The sequence below is a fragment of the Pteropus vampyrus genome, unplaced genomic scaffold, assembly GCF_000151845.1.
Source record: "Pteropus vampyrus isolate Shadow unplaced genomic scaffold, Pvam_2.0 Scaffold376, whole genome shotgun sequence".
Taxonomy (NCBI): domain Eukaryota; kingdom Metazoa; phylum Chordata; class Mammalia; order Chiroptera; family Pteropodidae; genus Pteropus; species Pteropus vampyrus.
Window position 1 is genome coordinate 94,207 of NW_011889157.1, and position 4,743 is coordinate 98,949.

Here is a 4,743-nt window from a genome sequence, read left to right on the forward strand (position 1 = left end):
CCACTTAAAGAAGCTTCACTTTGTTTCGGACGTGACATCATCTCTAAGGAAACGCATGTTCTGGCTTTTTTACTTTCTCCCGCTGTTGCCAGTTGTGACTTTCCTCAAGCCAGAATGAAACCTATAGAGGGTTTTTTTTCTTTGAGAAAATTCCTAGTGTTTTCATGAAAATGTGCTTTCAGCAGGCTGTGAAAACTCGCTCATAAACTATTACAGGACACAGAACGCTTCGTCCTGTGGTCCGGGTGCCCGCTTTTCACTGCGTGTGCTTGGGGACAGGGGAGGGAGCCATCGGGCAGGAAAGCAGGTTCTCCTTCCGTTCATTAGTACTGACTTAACCAGAACACACGGCGAGCTTTTTGGTTACTTTTTTCTCAAGTAACTGTTCTACACTTAATATTTTTTCAGGTGTGCGAAGTCTACAAACTTCACAGAGAGACATTTTACCTGGCGCAGGATTTCTTTGATCGATATATGGCGACACAACAAGACGTCGTAAAAACGCTTTTACAGCTTATTGGGATTTCGTCTTTATTTATTGCTGCCAAACTTGAGGTAAATGACTTTCAAATATTCGTTAGGTGGCACATGCTGTTTCTCGAGCTCCCCTGAGAACTGGGGACGAGGTGAACTCCTCGTTTGTAATGGATAGCCTGCGTTTCTCTCATCCGAGGCCCATTAAAGTTAAGACACATGCGGAAAATGCTAGAACTTAGCCAAGAAGAAAGAGAAGCAGTGAGTATATAAAATGCTTAGGTTGTTCAGTTACTTTAAGCAGAAATATTAAACCTTGACCTGAGAGGACTGAGATTTTGGTGTGATTAGAAGGTGAACGGGTCTAACTTATAAACACGTTGCAAAAAAAAAGTATTGAAAAGGTGAAAATTTCAAAATTATTCCCAATGACTGAAAGTGTCATTGATCGACTGAATGAGTGATCGGCGAGGGGGATGTTTCGCTGCTTCCACAGTCACGGTGGCCTGGGCCGCGGAGTAGCTCGGGTGCCCTCTCCTTCCCTCTCCTAGGCTGAAAGCGCGGTTTCGGGGGTTCGTTGTGAGTTGAGACGGTCGGAGGCGGGCATTTGGAGTAGTGTCTCCCTCCCTTTTGTGTCCTCTCAGGAGATATACCCTCCAAAGCTGCACCAGTTTGCATACGTCACGGATGGGGCTTGCTCAGGCGACGACATCCTCACCATGGAGCTGATCATCATGAAGGTGGGTGGCAGGCAGAGTCCCGGTCCTTCCTGCGTGCGTGACGCCTCCTCCGCGCTCCGTGGCGTGCACGTGGCGTGGTGTCTTCCTGCCGGACACGCCGGCGTGGTGCTCGGCTGCGCTTCGAGCCCCCGGAGAGGACGGGGGAGCAGCAATGTTCTTGTCGCAACCGCGGGTCCCCTTTCTCTCTGTTTTCCCTTAGGCTCTGAAGTGGCATTTAAGTCCCCTGACCATTGTGTCCTGGCTGAGTGTCTACTTGCAGGTGGCCTACCTGAACGACGTGTACGAAGTGCTCCTGCCGCAGTACCCCCAGCAGATTTTCATACAGATCGCAGAGGCAAGTGGCCACGACCTCTGGGCCCACCGCGCCGCCGGGTCACGCGACTCCACGGGCCCGTGTGGCGGCCGCCGGTGTCAGCGCCCTCTTCCTCTCTGCAGCTGTTAGACCTCTGCGTCCTGGACGTCGGCTGCCTGGAATTTCCCTACGGTGTCCTTGCTGCTTCTGCCTTGTACCATTTCTCTTCGTCCGAACTGATGCACAAGGTTTCAGGTGCGTTCACAGGTGGGTTACACCTGCAGGCCGCTCGGTGGCCTCGGACTGAGCCTGTCGGTCTCCGTCGCAGGGTATCAGTGGCGTGACGTAGAGAAGTGTGTCAAGTGGATGGTCCCGTTTGCCATGGTTATAAGGGAGACAGGAAGCTCGAAACTGAAGCAGTTCCGGGGCGTGCCCGCGGAGGACGCCCACAACATCCAGACCCACCTGAACAGCTTGGACCTGCTGGTCAGTCCCCTTCCTGTTCCCACACGGGTTCCGAAAGCTGCCGACGCCCCGTCCCCTCTCCCTGGGCGGGCGCCAGGTAGCCCGGGAGGACTGGGCAAGGAGTCGTGGTCAGGAGAGGCTGCGTCTCAGCGCTGTGCGGAGCGAGGTTTCTGGAGTGTGCCTGGCTGTCTCTCCCTCCCACGCCTCCGCAGGAGGGAGCGCACGGCAGGTCACGCCGAGAGGACAGTCCCCCTCTAACGGCCCTGCTTTCATTCTCGCCCGCAGGACAAAGCCCAAGCGAAGAAAGCCATATTATCTGAACAAAATCGGGTCTCTCCCCTCCCCACCGGGGTCCTCACCCCGCCACCTAGCAGTAAGAAGCACAGCGACGGGCAGGGGACCGCATGACACCAGCCTCCTCCAAAGACAGTCGCGCGTCCGGGAGTGGCTGTTCCAGGCCCTCGCCTGTCCGCCCCATGGGCCGCACTAGCCTCTCAGACTCAAGAATGGGAGGGCACCCCTGCGCAGCAGAGGCGTGTCTGGGGGTGGCGTCGGCGGGGACGAGTGCTCTCACGGGACGCTCGGGCTTTGCAACGAGCGGGTCAAGCACACCGGCCACCTCCTGACACCAGAGTGAGCTCCAGGGGCTGCCAGGGAGGCCGCCGCTGGGCTCGCTCCCCTGTTCACATGGGTGACAGGCGACACCAAGGCCTGCTGCGCCGGCCCCCCTCGGGAGTTCGCACTGGGTCCCATGCGTTGAGCGGAGCAGGCGGTCGGGGGCCTCACGATGCGGGGCCCGCACCCCACATGGCTGGGGCCCACCCGCCCACTGCCAGTTGACAGTGTACAATGCCTTTTATGAACTGTTGTTTTCTAAGTGCTGCTACGTCTATCCATTTTTAATAAAGGTGGCCCTGTCCTCGAGACAGCTGGCTTTACGAGCCGTGTCGTGATTTAAGTTGCAAGTCGGCCTCGCGTGTGTCTGTGTCAAGGTCTCATCTAGCTTCACCCCTCTTGAAGCCCTCTTGAGAACATATGTACATGTAAGAGAAAATGTTTGAAATGCGCTTCGGGGGGGCCTTGCCTGCCCCCCAAGGGCCCCTGAGCTGCGGCTGAGGTTCCCAGCCGGCCTTCCTCACCCGGGGCCTGCACGGCACCCTCCCCACAGCTCAGCCCCGAGAACTTGCTGACTTTGTGGCCTTAAACTGTGCTTTGAAGAGGAAAATGCAATGTGAACTTACATGCAGCCGAGGCCACCGTGTCAGTGCTTGTGCCTGACCAGCGACAGCATCGCTGGGTATCCGGTAGCCAGGCGGGGTCGCTGCCTGCTTGATGGCCTGGCGTGTGCAGGTCATGGGCATTTCGTTGAGCTGTCCCAGCGGTGGCCTCGTCCAGTCTTGACCCACTTTCTCACTGCTTCGGCGTGTGTACGAGTTCGTAAAACCGAGGCTCAATGAGCAAACGAATCCCACTGATTTTCTACTTGACATTTTATCTCAAGAAAAAAGATCTGAAATCGAAAAACAGCCATTTCAAATCCGTGTCACATTTATATGAAGCTGGAGAGCAGCCGTACTTTTTAACATTGTGATATGATAGTTCTGGCAAATTTTAATAAAGTTCCCAAATGCGTTACAAATCCACATGTAATGGTGTTTAGTCAGACGATACTCCTAGCTAATTATTTCTTCCATCTCAGGCAGTGATGCTCACCTTAAAAAGTAGTGAATTTCTCATCGCGATCATTTGCAAGTGACTTGCAAAAATCCTAAAAGTGGTTAATTTACATTTGACATTTTCTATGCAAAAACAGGGCGCTTAAAACATTTCCGCTTTCTAAGTTTCATTAAAAGTTCGATATCTTGACAAATGGGAGGTAACGCTGGTTAGAAAGTGAGTTCGAGGTAAATACTAATAGACCGTTTGGCAAGCCATCACGTAGAATAACCGACTGTGATGACGCTGCCTCATACGTAAAATTGTCGGAAGGCTGCGTTTCTGGAAATCTGTACTTATTGTAAGTGGCATTGTTGCCATGGGCAGCTCTTGATATCCGTGCTAACAAAGAGTAAGTCCCCAACGGATGAGTGAAGTTTATAGTAATCTGTGTTTTCTGCGGCCCTGCCGGAAATTCCGACAGCCGCTGGTAAGTGAAACTCAGTTTCCCCTCCAGAGGAGGCTTTGTCCATCCGCTAGTGTACAATCGGGCCCTCACGGGTCCACCGGATCTGCCCAGGGGACAGCCAACGGACACCTGGGGTGGAAATGGCAGATGTGGTGAGCCCGGGCGACAAATGCTCCAAGGCAGAGGTGTGTGAGCAGGACCCAGAGAAGGTGGCGATGCGGTCCTCGTAACCCTCGGGTCAGAAGTGGAGACACTGAGCAACAGTGTAGACACGGGGTGAGGCAGGCAGAGCGCCCATGTCAGCTCACGCCCGGCCACAGGAGCCACCCCTAGACCTCACCAGGTCTCCTCAGTCTGTCCCCAGTGCCTGAGAACGGAAAGGCCTCGAGGTGGTGGGGACCAAAGGGTCTCCGGGGCTGCTGTCCCGCGTGGGGCGTGGACAGCTCGCTGTCATGGTGGCCCGTTCATGCCAGGTGGGGATTCAGGGCTGCTGAGGTCCCTGTGACTGTAAGCACTGGAGGCACATTCATTGCGAAGCACCATCCCATGCTGGGCTCACACTGACGCCACCTGTTCCTCGGGCACCGGAGGCCGTCACCCGGACCTGGGACCCGCTCTGCCACTTCCCGGTGCGGTCTCGGGCACCG

General features: G+C 54.9%; 1 protein-coding gene across 1 annotated transcript; it reads left to right on the top strand.

Annotated features, from left to right (window-relative positions):
• Positions 1-410: 410 nt before the first annotated feature.
• On the top strand, positions 411-2,912 carry CCNE1 (cyclin E1). Its single transcript, XM_023523055.1, has 6 exons — positions 411-555; positions 1,119-1,214; positions 1,414-1,548; positions 1,650-1,761; positions 1,835-1,992; positions 2,257-2,912. Exons 1-6 carry the CDS (start codon positions 475-477, stop codon positions 2,377-2,379), a joined length of 705 nt encoding a protein of 234 aa, XP_023378823.1. The 5' UTR covers positions 411-474; the 3' UTR covers positions 2,380-2,912.
• The last annotated feature ends 1,831 nt before the right edge of the window (positions 2,913-4,743 follow it).